This window comes from Ruditapes philippinarum, unplaced genomic scaffold (assembly GCF_026571515.1).
Source record: "Ruditapes philippinarum isolate M1 unplaced genomic scaffold, ASM2657151v2 ctg10306_1_1_1_1, whole genome shotgun sequence".
Lineage (NCBI taxonomy): Eukaryota > Metazoa > Mollusca > Bivalvia > Venerida > Veneridae > Ruditapes > Ruditapes philippinarum.
In genome coordinates, this window is record NW_026853555.1 from 40,662 (window position 1) to 55,292 (window position 14,631).

Here is a 14,631-nt window from a genome sequence, read left to right on the forward strand (position 1 = left end):
AATATATTTTTTATAAAAATGACTTTGTCTGTAAGATTTTGATCTAATAAATCGATTGGTAACACTTTCAAAACCAATAAAATAAAGTTTTCAATGTATAACTTTGATAAACAATATTGCTATGGCGGTAATGTACATGTATCTTAACAGGACCGGAAAGCACTCTATATATCTATTTTCCCGAAAAATAATTCGTAATAATTATCAATATATATTTTAGAAAATGATTTTTTTCTGAAAGATTTTTAATCTAATAAATCGATTGGTAACACTTTCAAACCGATTAATTAACGTTTTCATATGTTTTTATGAGAAATTTGAGTGCTTTCCGGTTTTTCGGTGCTATCCGGTGCTTTCCGGTTTTTCTATGCACCCATTTCAGTTTATTGGATTTAACACATTTTTTTGCGGGAATATGGAATTGTCATTCAGTATTTTTTAACAGATCAACAAGGAATTTTAATTGAAAATTTACAGGTGTGTTTTGGAATGTACATGCATGAATAATAGATAACAAAGATGTCAAGATTGTCAAGATTTTTACCTAAGTTTCTTAGAGGAGATAAATCTGCTGCACAGAAAAGTGGAGACAAAAGTCAGTGTAAAATCATTTTCCTTGATGAAACAGAGTACTTTATTCCATATAAGGTAAATATATACCTCACACAATTTATACAGTAATATAAGTTTTGTAGATTTATTATTTTCATAATTCATTCCCATGAAACTATTATAAAAGAGGTAGAACTTGATGAATTTTAGCACTATGATTATTTATATTACACATATAATTAAAATCACCATGTCAACTAATTTAAGATTAATAATAAGAAACATCTATCTCATTAATCTTGTTAAGTTTTTATGTTAACCAAGTAAAAACCAGTATAATGCATCAATTGTGCTAATACATGTACTTACAATATAAGGAACTTGGGAATGGAACTGCAGCTTGCGGAGCATTTTTCAGATCCTGTACCTGCGTTAAGTTTTGTTTGTCTGACCTTTGAATAATTATTTTCAAAATTATTATCCTATTAAGTGGACTTAAAAATAATGAACTCTGTTTTTAATAGTGTTTATTCAATTCTGCTATTTTAGAAATTGATCATAATTAACAGTATTATATTGTATAATGTTCGGGTGTACTGCTACATGTGAATAGAAACAGAGAAATTTTTCTTTTTACATTGTGAAATGGTTAAAATACTATTTGTCTTTGTTTTAATTGTAATAGCTAAAAAGATAGTTGTAAAGATTAGCATGCCGCCTTTGGTCGGAATAGTCCAAAAGTATTGTCAAACAGATAGATTGATCTTTCCAAATTTGATTGAGATAAATCATTATTTATTGCTACAAATTATTTTATAAAAAATGAAAAAACCCAAAAATCCTTGTACTGATATAATTTCTCTGACAGAGCTATATCCGTTTACTATATGATTACAAAAGGGCTTTTCTAATCACTTTGGTCCTGGCAGCATAGTGTTTGGTTATTATAACATCTTGCAAGCAGCTTCATTTCTCATTAACTTCTCCTTGAAATACCTTCCTGAGGAAGAAATGTGGAAAACTCAGTCACTTAAATACAAAATTATTATTGTCTGTCTTAACCCATTACGTTATATAGACGCCTTTTAACGCCTTTTTCATCCCCCCCCTTTTTGCTGTCTAGAATGGTGAAAAATGCCTTATTTAGGCCCCGAACACTTGTTTTAGTTTGAGAAATGTTGTTAAAAAAAGTGACCACTTTTTCGGCGCGGCCACCCAACCAAAGGATACATCAGGGGGTTGCCAGAAGGGGGATGTGCCCCCTTCTGTTTGGGGGGTTTGAAAGGGGGCGGACTCCCCCTCATCGCCAAGAAAAATTTTGGACTTGTGAGAGGCTGTAAATGACCCCAGATTGATGATAAGGTAACGTGTAACCAACGCTGAAAAGCATTTGACTCTATCTCAATCCATTGAAAAGTTGCAGCACTTTAAAATCAATTTTGATGGAAAAAATCAACGCAAAATAGTGATTTTTGGCAATTTTGAGATGTCCCCTCGTTGCCATGGTAACAGAAAATTTAAGCCTGAGCATGTTGTTGCAAGGGCAGTGGTCCAGTCAACATTTGTGCCAAGTTTGATTAGTGTTGAAGCAGTTTTTATAGTATTATAGCAATTTGAACTTGTAACGGGAGACTTTTCAATGAAAACAGCCATTTTTCACAAAATGCTCATGAAGTAATGGGTTAACTTCCATGTAGTCACACTCCTGCTAGGGACCAAGACTTAATTGAAATTTATGATTTTTTTTTATAATACCAATTTTATATATCATTTAATCATGCATTAATAATTTAATAGAACCATTTTATATAACTACTACTATTTAGAGTATTTATAATTTATCACAGTATCATACTTTCAAATTTCAAAACTTTATTATTCTACTTTTATAATATATTAAGTAGAACATCAAAATGTTGATCTATCAAAATTGATGGTTTATAAATATGGCCATAACTATTTGACCCTATACTAAGTCCATAACAGATTTAAGATATTGTCATAATATATAGAAGTGGTTATGAATCAGGGGGCATATACATGTATTGATTTTGTTTACTTATGTATGAAGGATGATGTATTGGAATGCTAATATTGATCAAGCTTTTATTTTACATATTGCTTTTATTGATTTCTCTACTTTAACTTTTGCTTACTAGTCAAAAATTTATAATAGAAGTCAATCTGAGTGACCATTTATAGCCTTGAAGATCAATTTAAGCAATATAAATAATATTGGCTACAATTGTAAAAAAAAACACCACTGAATATTTTTTCACAAAATTAACATTATGGGCAATCTGTTTATATGTTCAATGACAGAAATGACATCTTTGAGAAGCATTTATTTGAAAATTGAAATAATTTTAGATTTGAAAAAAATAATTTGAAAATAAGGAAAAGTGGATTTACATTTACAATGATTATGTATAGTTACACCATGGTAATTCATTTTATAACATAATAATGTAAATGCAAACTTTCACGCTATCTGAGGCTATTTTGAAATTTTCTACAAAGTTTGGAAAAGTATACATAAACACGGAAGCTCAGGTTTTGAGCTTGCCAGTCCATGGTCTGTATGACTAGCATAAAAGGCCTATGAGTCAAAATACACATTACTTACTTAAAAAGACCTATGAGTCAAAATAGTTAATACACATTACTTACTTAAAAAAGACATAGATGAGTCAAAATAGACATTACTTACTTAAAAAAGACCTATGAGTCAAAATACACATTACTTACTTATAAAAGACCTATGAATAGAAATATACTTTACTAATAAAAGACTTATGAGTCAAAATACACATTACTTACTTATGAAAGACCTATGAATAGAAATATACTTTACTAATAAAAGACCTATGAGTCAAAATACACATTACTTACTTATAAAAGACCTATGAATAGAAATATACTTTACTAATAAAAGACCTATGAGTCAAAATATACTTTACTAACTTATAAAAGACAATGATTCAGAATTCAAGTGTCCCTTGTTTAGGTTTTCTATAATGTCATCATTCTATTTATTTAAATAATTTACGATCGGTCTTGAAAATAATTTACAACTGGCTTTTGAAAATTGAAAATTTATAACCTTTGGTTCAACACACACACAAAAAATTTATATTGCTTGAATACAGAATATAAACATACTTGTAAATTGCCATTAATTTGGAACTGAAAGCAAATGAATTAGAGCCCTTTCAATTACTAGTTTAATGGTTTACAAACTTTGATTTGGGACAGCTATAGACACTTTAACGAGAAAATAATTGATTCAAATGTGGTAAATAGAGGAGCAATTTGACAAGGCCTTTTTTATTCTGTTTTTTTCCCCTAACCATTTCATGTCCTGTTGAAGATTACTGATAAATAATCAGTGTATAAATAAATAATTAGATATCTATGTGTAATTTTAAGTATTTTTGTACAATATACTTACATACCTTTGGAGAGACTTAATGTAACACTAAAGGTGATTAAGTTACTAAAAAATTGATAACATAGATTAAGGATATTGATATAATCTGTACATATTTTACTTTGATCTAAACAATCTTTTTATATTTCTATGTTGATACACTATGTCTCAAAGTGGAATCTTTTTTACCACATTTCTCCATCCATTTACCAGTCTTGGAAATGAGACTCATTGTTGTTGGTCTTCTTTTAGAGAGTACAGAAGCTAATGGTAGGAAAAGGGATCTTGTGTGTTTGGAATTGAAAAGTAATAATGAAATAATGATTATTGTGTCGCCTCTACAGAGTAGTGGCCACATATAGGGATCACTTTTCCGTCGTCTGTCTGTCCGTCTGTCTGTCTGTCTGTCCGCTCGTCCGTCCGTCCGTCACAAAACTTGTCCGGACTACTGCTCATAAACTACTGGTGCAATTTCATCCAAACTTTACAGGAATGATCAGTACCAAGTCTAGTTGTGCATATTGTCAGCATTTTCCGGTTCAATGATTTTTGTCAGAGTTATGGCCCTTTAATAATTTTTAATTTTAAAAATTGTCCAGACTACTTCTCTTATACCACTAATGCAATTTCAATGAAACTTTACAGGATTGATCTGTAGCTCAAGTCCTTGCGCATATTGCACGGGTTTTCCGGTTGAATGATTTTTGGCCGAGTTATGGCCCTTTGACAAAAAGGTGTTTTTTTCTGTGTGTTGCCAGATACACAAAAGCTTGTCCGGACTACTCCTCATAAACTACTGGTGCAATTTCATCCAAACTTTACAGGAATGATCAGTACCAAGTCTAGTTGTGCATAGGATTGATCTGTAGCTCAAGTCCTTGCGCATATTGCAAGGGTTTTCCGGTTGAATGATTTTTGGCTGAGTTATGGCCCTTTGATAAAAAGGTGTTTTTTTCTTTGTGTTGCCAGATACGCAAAAGCTTGTCCGGACTACTCCTCATAAACTAGTCTACTGGTGCAATTTTATCCAAACTTTACAGGAATGATCAGTACCAAGTCTAGTTGTGCACTGTCCGTCTGTCTGTCACAAAAGTTGTCCCAACATGAATTTGGCCATCATGAGGCGACACATGTGATTACTGATCGCTCTTGTTCTTTAAGACAGATTCTTTTCCTAATCAACCTGCTGTTACAGTCATAGTTTAATGCCATTTGATAGGTTAAGAAGATACTTATAGTGACATATTAATTGTTTTCCTATGTTTTAGAAAAGTTAATTTTTTTGTGGCATTACCGGTATGTTGAAACCATTCGGTTAGCTCAATTGGTAGAGCATTTGATTGTGATTCTGGCAACCCTTGTCCGATTCCTGAATAGTGTAGGTCCTGGTCTTTTTTGTTGTCATGAAAACCTTTCCACCGTCATTTGCATTGCATGTACCTCTGCTGTGGCATGTACAGAAGTAATACTATTTCTTTGCGAAAATAAAGGCACTAATACTAGTAAACTGCTTGACACGATGTTCAGGACTTTGCTCTGGTGAATTCAAAGTGGCTTTCGGCCATGATCCGGAGGGTAAACTACTAAAACCACCAACCATATATTATGTTGAGAACAAACAAGAGATCTTATGTTAGAATATGTCACTTTGTGTACAATGTAGTTTATTGATCATTGTAACATAACTCAAATGCTTTTTTAGGATAAAGAAAGACTACTAAAGTTGAATTAAATTCTTTATTAATTTAAAATACAATATTGTTTAGTTTGATTTTTTCAACACATGCCGTACTTTGTATATTGAAAATAGTTCAAGAGAATAGAATTAATACCAAACCTCTTTGCCTTTTATGTTATTTATTTATAATTTTGTAAATCATAAAAAGAATGTTGTGACAAATTGTTGACAGATAAATACTTTAGTATATTAAGATAGTGATCCTATATACTGACAGTCCCCTTCTATATCCATTGTTAAGCCCAGTAGCTATATGTCTTTGTGTGATTGGGTTATAAATACTATACCTATACAAGATGAATTGCATACCACTATATCAATGCTTATCAACAAAGTTTAATGCTGATAAATTAGTAAACCGACATGATTTATGTACCGAAGAAATTTTTACATATATTTTTTTTGCTTGTGTGGGATTTTCCTTTTAAAGTGTAATGTGCTATATCTCTGTTGCCCGCAGTTTACAAAATTTTTGTTTGATTTTTTGCTTGAATGTTAGAAAAGTAGGTAGAGCTGTTGAACAGTCACCCTAGTGTTGGCATCACACTTTGGTGCTACAATTTTGTAGTTAGTATCTGTCAGTACATACATTCACTTTCTCTAAGATCTGTCAATACTCAATAGTCTAGAATACAGCCTTATTCACATGCTTACATATTAAATATAATAATGAAGAAATTTTCAGAATTGTTTAATTTTTAAGAATTTTTTTTTAACTTTAAAGGAACAAACTTGAAACTTGTCACAATTTTTAGAGAACTAATGCCTCTGTTTTCTTAGAGGACATATCAAATGTACAAAGGATTGTATTATTTTGCCTTTTTGATGAGAATTTGAAGGCTGTAAGGTTTTGACTGTGTCAGGTAAAGTAAGCTATGACTTCTCACCAACTGTCACCTACAGGTCACGTGTAGAGGTCAGGTTTTACTTTGATGACACTTAAGGGCCTATCATGTTAACAAAAAACTTGATCGTCCTATTGTTGCTCTCATAGCATTTGACAGTGCAGTCTTCGCATAACATAATTTGATTTGTTTTTAAAATTATTATCTTTTATAGAGACAAAAGAAAATGAACTGAGAGAACTTAACATTGTGTCTCTGATATAAGTTTTAACACTAGATACTTAAAAATTTATGATTTTATCCATTCTTTAAGGCTTATTTAATTTTACATTTAAGCTAATCAGAAAGTATTGTCATCATGTTTTCGATTTAGTTTTTGTAAGGAAATGAATAAAAAAAAGTGAAAATAATAATTAAGTCTTTCCGTTGAACATTGCAAACTATCAAATGATATTAAACTAATTTTGTCCAAATACATTTTAAATGATAATTAGAAATGTTCCAGATTTCAAAGGTTCCAGATTTCAAAGGTTTCAGGTTTCAACCAATGTTCTTTTTATTTGCCAAATAGGCAACCCCTCCCACCAAACAAATATGTCCCTCTGTCTTCCATCCCTGTCCCTCTTACTTCCATCCCTGTACCTCTGTCTTCCATCCCTGTCCCTCTGTCTTCCATCCCTGTCCCTCTGTCTTCCATTCCTGTCCCTCTGTGTTCCATCCCTGTCCCTCTTGTCATCCTCCACTATCTCTGTCATCACCACTTTGTATAGTGCCATAGCTTTTGTGTAGACTGTTTGACATTCATTCCTCTATGTTTCCTATTAGTTGTTATTAAATTAATAATGTTATACTTTATTGTTTGTTTACAGGTATTACGACATCAAAGAACAATAATGTTGTCATATATGACCACTTATTGTCAGTGTCACATTGCTCAAACTTTACTGACAGTGAAAACCTCCTTGCTAATTTATGTCATACAGGCCTTGACTTAATTAAAGATGTTTCTATTTAAGCTTCTGACAGTACTCCTAGACCTTTGATATTTTTTAAAGAATAAAAAGATTCAGAAATCAATTAAATTCTTTCCTTTCCTTCTGACAGTTCTCCAAGAGCTTTGATATTTTTTAAAGAATAATAACATTTCAGAAATCAATCTTAAATTTCCTTTTTCTGACCTTTCTTGGTTGCTTTATATATTTTTGAACATAATAATATTATACAAAACAGTTACTATTACATATAAGATTTATAAGTAAGTAAGTATTGAGGCTACACAATTTATTTGCAAATCTTCCATTGACTTGGGCCTTTAAGAAACATTTGAGAAAGTATTATAAAATTTGCACCTTGTGTATGATAAAGTAGCTTTAAAGTGTCACTGTGTGTATCCAATTTTGTTAAGTTTAATGTTAGTTTATCTATTTAATCAAAGTGGGCAGTTTTGAATGAGGTGTTAACAGCATGATGTGGATAGGAGTTTATCGATTATAAAATGATCAAATATTTACCAATTTACCAAACAGTAACAGATTTTCAGTGTATATATTGACGACATTATTATTACTGTTTATTACTGTATACAAAGTCTATTCATTGAAGGAGCACCTGCTCTATGCCCCTATAATTTTCCCACCAAGATTTTTAATATAGATTAAAGTAGATGATTTTAATGCTTTTTCTTTATAAAATTTCATTATTTTATTTTTACTTGTATACTTACTATATCTATATGTCAGTTTCAATAGTAAGCGATTTAATATCGAATTACTAATTGAACCCTTTACATTATCTTAAATGGACTTTTCCATCTTTCAATCTGGACAAAACCTTTCACCATTTTGGGTGAAAATGAAACATACTAAGCACGAGTATGGCGAGCTTTGTTTTAAGAAAATAATCAACATTTTTCCATGTATGTTAATTATTGCTTTGTTGGGGTCAATATCATCATGTTTACTATGTACAATGTACAGAATCACTTCATTTGGTTTATACAGATTTCATTTTAGTTTGATTGTTTAGGAAGCTATAAGATAATATCCGTTCCTGGAACCAACCAGTACTGCGCAATAAGTGTAAAATTTCTTGCTAAAGGAAACAACAACTTGCCCCATGCAGGTTGAGGTCATTAGATTACTGGTGACTGGTCCGACATGCTAACCACTTGGCCATGCTGCCACATAAAATCGATCAAATCACATTATATGATTATAAGTAATTTTACTTCAAATTAAGAAATTTTTAAAGTTTTATAAATTTGTATTACAAATTTTTTCAGGTTCAGCTGCAAACAAATGTTTATATACTACCATATAACATAAAAATCTGTATTATGAAATTGAATGGCCATATATAGAAGGTTGTTTGCAGTATATTACCTCCACATTTAAAATTTTTGAAAGCTTACATCTTGTTATAATACGCCATATCATCTGTTAAAAAAAATAAAGATAAAAGCCAATGGTTAAAAAAACTTTAATGTTTATGACATGTAGAAAGGGGTACTTATCCGATACAGTTAATCTTTTTAAACACTTAACATATTTTTCCTTTTTGAAAATGTTTACCTAGTTCAAACATATATTTGATTTCCAATTTTAATTTCAGGGCGGATTCAAAGGCCAGTTTGCCCTTGATAAAACATTTGAGCAGCTCAATTTGTTTGAGAAAGATTATTTTGGGTTGCGATACATTGATACTTCAGGGCAAACAGTAAGTTATGTGGAATTCTAGTTATGATTATACATAATTATATGGCTGACCTTAAAGAAAATTAATTGTAAAGCATATATTATGAAATGCTGTTGACTTTATTTAAGAACCAAGTATTCAAGCCCTATACATGTGTGAGGGTCCATCTGTCTGTTGAGGCACAGTATGCTGCTTTTGCTGTCGGGTATGGACCCTGGACATTTTGCTATGTTGCTAAATTAAACTATTACTGTACCTTATATGATTTCTTTTTGAACTGTGATCTGTGGAAGACAAAGATTCAAACTTTTGTGTGTGTATATGAGTTAATTTATACTTGCCACTGGTTGCCCAATTTGGCGAGTCCGGACCAGGAGAGTATTAGTCATTTTAGATTTTTGGAGGATAGTGCAATAACAGATACAGAAAGATGCCCCAATCCAGAAGCTTTTTCTGGTTCTTTAACGTGCCAAGTGTTTAAGCACTTGTACATGGGAACTCAATTTAAATTCTCATCTGAAAGACTGATTAGTAATTTTAATTGGCCAGCCCAGGAATCAAACCCACAATGTTGAGATTAAAAGTCTTGTGCTCTAACCGATTGAGCTATGCAGGCTGGCTAAAAATATATAAACATTGAATTGGTCTATATGAGAAGGCAGTGTTTGATTCTTATAAAATTCATTGATCCCTAGCACTTTGAGATCAAGGTATTTTGTTGAGTATTTGCTGCCCTAGAATTGTGAAAAAATAAAAATGTCTCTTTAATTGATTCTTACATGTTCTTACCTTAATTGATGTGATATTAATTACTATGAATCTTTTTTCAGCATTGGCTGGATTGCAATAAGACATTGTCAGCTCAATTAAAAGGTATGTCTGTTAATTAAAATTAATTTGGTATACATGTACAGTGAAACCTATCTGTACAAGCCATTTTTTGTTAATAAAAATTGCCTTTGATATTAGATGTTGGTTATATAAAATCATTGTTGACTGGCAATCACAACTTGCCCCTCACCCTCACAGCTATGTGGGTTCAAATCCTGCAGGGTCTTTGAATTTTTCCATGTCATGAAGCTACCTAGCTAGCTGGTTGTTCTACTCAGGTGCATGAAATAATGTAGGGAACCTATGGTCTTCCTCCCATTCAGTAATACATTGTATTGTCATAATTTATAACCTTTACTGTGAAAGTTTACTCTAAAAATAAATAAATAAACCGAAAAAAACTGGCCATAGTATGTTTAATTTTGATTTTTTTATAATTATGGTAAAATGGTGAAAAAGAAATGGTGTAAACAATAAGATTTTGTTCTAACTTCTATGATGGTTATCTTTAGCTCACATTTGACTGTTTCCTTCCTTTTTAAAAACTGATTTATAGGAAAACTTTCCTTTTATCACCTTGTGAAAAAGTACAACAATTTAATATACATTATATTAGCATTTTATCTTGAAAATCACTGTAGTGTAAACATGTACTGAACATAGATTTCAAGATATGTAAAGGTCAGTTGAGGCAGGTGTTATTGAATAAAAAAGGGGAAAAAGTCCATTTCTGAAACACCTGTATGATAATCTTGTATATCTATGCTTTTTTCATTAAAATCTGATTGGATTTTGATAAATAAGAAAATGTCTTTAAGCATCAAATTTGATTTTAATCAAATAGAGCAGGACATTTAAATAAAGTACAGGAGATATCACTTGAAAGGAGATCGTGTCACACATAAATGCACACTGTCACTTCTTGCTTTGTGCTTTCAAATCAGTTTGATTGAAGAATAAGTAAGGAAGGTTGTGCATTTTTTTTTCTCAAATGAAATGTTGACATAGCGCTGTTTTATTTAGATAAGAATGTAATGTATTCCTACATTCATCTAATGCTGGTTTATTTTGAGTTTATTGTCAAACTATTAAAAATAAAGTCCACTTCACATTACACTTATTTGAACTAAAGTTTATTTTCAAAATACAAGTTCTACAAATATTCTTTTTTGCTCCTCATTGATTATTATATTGCCTGTTTGAAGGATAGGGATAGTTTTGTTTGTAACCTTTTACCTCTGATCCGCTTTCACACCAGCATCTACTATGATTGAGTTGTTTTTGTACCAAACCCATTTTTTCTATTTTGAAACTTGGTGTACTTGTGTATGAGCATCATTTTAAAGGAATCATAGGTATGTCATGACATGTGACACAATCATGCCCTTTCTCTTGATTTTGAATTTTTTGATGACCTACTTTTGTTCCACCGTCAATCACATAACATTGCTGAGAATGCTGTCCTGACATTGTTGAGAATGCTGTCCTAACCTTGTTGAGAATGCTGTCCTAACATTGTTGAGAATGCTATCCTAACATTGTTGAGAATGCTGTCCTAACATTGTTGAGAATGCTGTCCTAACATAGTTGAGAATGCTGTCCAAACCTTGTTGAAATTTGTTCCTGACATTGTTGAGAATGCCTGTCCTAACCTTGTTTGAGAAATGCTTAATCCAAATATTGTTGAGAATGCGTCCTGACATTGTTGAGAATGCTGTCCTAAACATTGTTGATAATGCTGTCCCTGACATTGTTGAGAATGCCTGTCCTAACATTGTTGAGAATGCGGGTCCTAACATTGTTGAGAATGCTGTCCTAAACATTGTTGTAAGAATGCTATCCTTGACATTTAAGTTTTTTTTTGCATGAATTGCCGGTCTTACTACAGTAGCTTGTAATATGTGAAAGCGGATACGCCCCATCTTCGTGTGATTATTACATTCATATATATGTATCCTACATTTTTTAGTCTCCATATTAAATATGTTGTACATAAATTGGTGTGAAGTGTTTTGTATGTCACATGTTAAACATTATCTGTATACACAGGTTTTGTTTCATGTTCATGTAAGAAACTGTTTTTGTGTTATTCATTCAATGATATGTATGTTAAAGGGACTCCGCTATGTTTTTTTACATGATGAGACTGGAAATAATTAATGATATTAATACTCCATTTGATGTAGGTCAAGACCAATAACTTTTAATTAATTTTAGATTGTCACTCACTCAGTTTCTGAAAAAACGACTTAAAATAGAAAAGAAAAATAGAAATGCTTATCACTCAAATTTGTTTTAGAATAGCATACATGTACAATACGATTTTCAATTATTTCCGAGTATTTATCTTAATTATCTTTAGCATATCTTTCTGGAAATTAGAATATTATGGTTTTAGTTTGTTTATATTAGACCTTTGTGGAGTTCCGTTAATACATGATACATTTTAAATTTTTGATTTACAGGGTGTTCAATACCTTACACATTTTACTTTGGTGTGAAATTCTACCCTGCTGATCCATGCAAGTTAAAAAGAAGAAATACAAGGTAATGGTTAATCAGTTAATGTTTTCATGTCTATGATTAATACTAATTTTTATTTATTTATGTCATCGCCTCCACTGAAAATTCTGGCAGACTTTTCAACAAAAATACATATATATTTTAATGTGTAAATTATCAATTTATATTTTCTTCCCCACTGTATAATATAATCTATTTATATTTAATTTTTGGTCTTGTTTATTATTCAGATTAGTGTTTGTTTTCTATTTTTCTTTCTACTCGTTTACAGTTTGTTTAATATATTTTATTTATAAACTTCTTTGTATGTAAATATTTATTATCTGTTTATATGTTTTGATTTTTTTATCTTTTAAGAGATATAATTATTATACATATTTTTCATAGTTTATTGGCTGTCTTTTTTCTTGTCTTTTGTTTGTTTTTTTGTTTCTTTGTTGAGAAAGCAGATTTGTTTTTTTGCTTGCCGTTTAGATGAGGTTTTGTTTTATTTGGACAGAATGCTCTTTATGGAGTTTCTCTCTATTGACACTCTAACTGGACAAGGAACTGATCGCGTCGCTTTTTATCCTTTTTTTTTTTTGGCCTTTTCTTCTCTATGTGCTTAAATCTATCCCTTTCTTTTTGACAGACAGTGAGTTTTTTTGCTTTGGATTTTGATAGTTCAAGACCATACCTTTTTTTTTTATGTTATATATGATTTCTTTATCTCGTTCCCAGTCTTTTGCTTCTACATTCTTTCATAGTTATGTATTTTGTTTGGTTTTGTTCTTGTTTTACATCTATAAATAGCATATTGTGAAAAACCCGTTTTACCTGACCCATAAAAATGATGATTTAAATGACGAGTTAAACTTAGTAATGAAATTTCATGGAACTAATCTATGAAGACAATTTAAATATACTTTAACTGCATGAAATGTATATTTTATTTAACAATATTTTGAAGTTCTAATTTAAGATATTATAGCATAAAATCGGCTATTTTTCCCTCTTTTGCCCATGTTATAACGGGGCCAAAACCATGCGTTAACATAGTCACGCGCTCTTGTTATAGGCCGGTTTTACCTATGCGCAATACATACAGGGCCCAGTAAACAAACAAAAAAATGACGATTTGGCCTGCTTGCCAGAGTCTTGTTATATTGGAATTATTAATTCCAGGCCTCAGTAGCATAACGGCGAGCAGCATTCAAGTAATTATGCGGCAATACGGCTTATAGACATCGCCGCTTATCTTGGTTGTCGCCCTTTCTTAGAAACGGACAGTTGTCAATGTAAATAAATAGAATCTGTCATTCACTTTAATCCCCCGATTAACTTACAAAAATGGAAAGCACAAAATGAATATAAGAAAACGTTGTTTTATTGACGTTTATATTGATAAATGTCCTGTATGTTTCTTTGAGAGAATAATGTTTTATGCCTGATTTTTTTTAAACTTGCGTGCTTAAAAAAAAAACGATTCTGAATTTGAATCTGATGTCACTGATCTTTTTCCTACCGCCAATCTGTAATCACTCTAGGAATTTCTGAGGCGTCTGTTTTGTCTTGGGGAGAGTAATGTTATGTTTTTCTTTACTTAATATATCCCCAAAGTTAAACTTTGTTAAATCAATTAAAATTCGAAATTTCGTTCGGTTCTCAAGTTGTTGGCCCCGGAAAAAATAAAACGCATACGTAAAACATGTAGAGTTGGATAAATACCGTTCAAGCACAAGGATTTTATGTTGTGTTTTGTATATAATATACATCATGAATCTGTTTTAAAAATTTTACGCTATAATAGCGTCAACGCACGTTTATTTCGTGTTATAAAGTCTGCAGAGTCCCTCTGAACTGTTGGAGCCCTCGCCCTACCGGGCTCGGGCACCAACCGTTCCTCGGGACTCTGCAGACGTTATAACACGGAAAAACGTGCGTTAACCCTATATTGTATGCGATTTATACACATTTTCAACAGAATACTTTTAAATCTAATAGTTTTGTAACTGTCAACACAACTGTGTCCTCGATAG

The 14,631-nt window shown here is 31.4% G+C and overlaps 1 protein-coding gene across 1 annotated transcript; it reads left to right on the forward strand.

Annotated features, from left to right (window-relative positions):
- Window positions 1-381: 381 nt before the first annotated feature.
- LOC132737190 (band 4.1-like protein 4A) lies at window positions 382-12,637 on the forward strand (the record flags this gene model as incomplete). The annotated part of the gene is made up of 4 exons (XM_060724448.1): window positions 382-648; window positions 9,176-9,280; window positions 10,090-10,132; window positions 12,556-12,637. Coding segments are annotated over exons 1-4 (359 nt in total), but the record flags the coding sequence as incomplete, so codon positions are not given.
- Between the last annotated feature and the right edge of the window lie 1,994 nt (window positions 12,638-14,631).